The 1,917-nt window shown below is 51.5% G+C and overlaps 1 protein-coding gene across 1 annotated transcript; it reads right to left on the reverse strand.

Annotated features, from left to right (window-relative positions):
* Positions 1-130: 130 nt before the first annotated feature.
* Positions 131-1,757, reverse strand: GNI_044500 (putative transmembrane protein; the record flags this gene model as incomplete). Its single annotated transcript, XM_011131262.1, has 1 exon — positions 131-1,757. A coding segment is annotated over one exon (1,627 nt), but the record flags the coding sequence as incomplete, so codon positions are not given.
* Positions 1,758-1,917: the final 160 nt, after the last annotated feature.

Consider the following 1,917-nt stretch of genomic DNA (forward strand, 5'->3'; position numbering starts at 1 on the left):
CAACAGTGTGGACTTTCGCAACAGTGTGGACTTTCGCAACAGTGTGGACTTTCCCCACAGTGTGGACTTTCCCCACAGTGTGGACTTTCCCCACAGTGTGGACTTTCGCAACAGTGTGGACTTTCCCCACCCTTATTGGCCTGCCCTTGTCGGTCGTAATGAGGGGGTAATTTAGCAGTGAGTAATTTGACAGTTTGTTGTGAGGTGTTGTGATAGTAGTGATTGATGGCGAGTATGTCGGCGTATGAATTAGTGGTGCGTCGATCTTCGACGAAGAGAAGTGTGAGTCCAGTAATTAAGTTTGCGGTGAGGATGAGTGCTGCCGACACAACATCATTCCGTCCTCCTACATGGCACCACCAGTGTATGGCGGTCCAGAGATAAATGCTGGTGAGTAATGAGCGTAGGTAGCATGTTGCTCTATCTAGTAGAGCGGCGAATCTTTCCATATCGGTGAAACGCAGTGTGTGTGAAGCGCACACACTCGCACGTTTAAGATGACAGCATTTTAATGTCTTTCGCCCACTGTCCGCCAACACCACACCTAACATCAACTGCACTGCAGCCCAGAGAGCACTCGTACCTGAGTTCGCAACACATGAACTCATGCCCACTATCAATGACAGCAATACACGACTCATCTGACGATCCACAACATCCACCACCGATACTAACGTCAAACCACTTGTTAACATGTGCAAATGAGACGTCATAAAGAAGTACCACACAACCTGCAACATCGATGAACCTATCACCAACACGGGACATACCACACTATCCTTCATACTCGAATAAATACAACCTGCAGCACCCACCAACAAACTTTGCAGCATCAACGGACTTAACATCAACAAGTCAGGTCCACGTGTACGCCCTGCTGCGGGATTCACGATCGCGGGATTCGCGATCGCGGGATTCGCGATCGTCCCAGTTGTGACACCCGGCGTGCTGGGCGTTAGGAGGGCGGTGGCGGCAGTGCTAGGTGTATGTGGCAATTCAAGGTCGAGTTGCAAGGCTGTTGTCCGTGGTGTGAAGTTTTCTAGCGTGGTAAGTGGATGTGGAGTTTCGAGTAACGGTGTGTTGAGTAAGTCAAAATTTGACTCGCCTCGACGTCGTGGATGCAACAGATAATCAATGACTAGGACGAGAAGCAATCCAAGACCGCCAGCAATTGCTAACAGCCTACTCGCAGTCGCATCATAGATCCATTGATCTATACTCACACGATCCAGTGAAACTGGTGTTGCACGAATACTAAACTCTTCTCGTCCCCAAGACTTCAAGTCCTCTCTAAACCCTAAATCCACGACGTGACCTATATCGAAAAACCACGTATCGCTTTCCTGGAAGAAGTTTCGAACTGTCGACCAACGCTCTTCCAATGGAACGCAACGTGTCGGCACATATAACAAGGGTGGTAACAGAACTCTTGGGGCAAGCCACCGCGTCGTATTGGCAATCGTGGGGTTCATCATGGGGGGGTTCATCATGGGGGGTTTCATCATGGGGGGGTTCATCATGGGGGGGTTCCTCATGGGGGGGTTCCTCATGGGGGGGTTCCTCATGGGGGGTTTCTTGGTCCCAACGAGCGAGTTTTCCGTTAGAGAATGTTCTGAGCTGACGTTGTGTCCGGTAGCAGATCCGGTAGCAGTCATTTCCTCCCAGCGGCTCCACAAGGGGTCCCAGACGTGTTTGAAAGGCTCCCAGACTTTCCGTGGTCCGCTCAGACGCGGCGACGGCTGCGATATCTGTCGCATTGCGTCCCAGCGGCTGTGTGACGCCTTTAGCGGTGACGCCTTTAGCGGTGACGCCTTTAGCGGTGACGCCTTTAGCGGTGACGCCTTTAGCGGTGACGCTTGCCAGTGGGGTAGGAAATTCGGTAGTGACCAATCGGTAGTGGTACATGACCGTCAGTTT

Source organism: Gregarina niphandrodes, assembly GCF_000223845.1.
Source record: "Gregarina niphandrodes unplaced genomic scaffold scaffold00006, whole genome shotgun sequence".
Classification (NCBI taxonomy): domain Eukaryota; phylum Apicomplexa; class Conoidasida; order Eugregarinorida; family Gregarinidae; genus Gregarina; species Gregarina niphandrodes.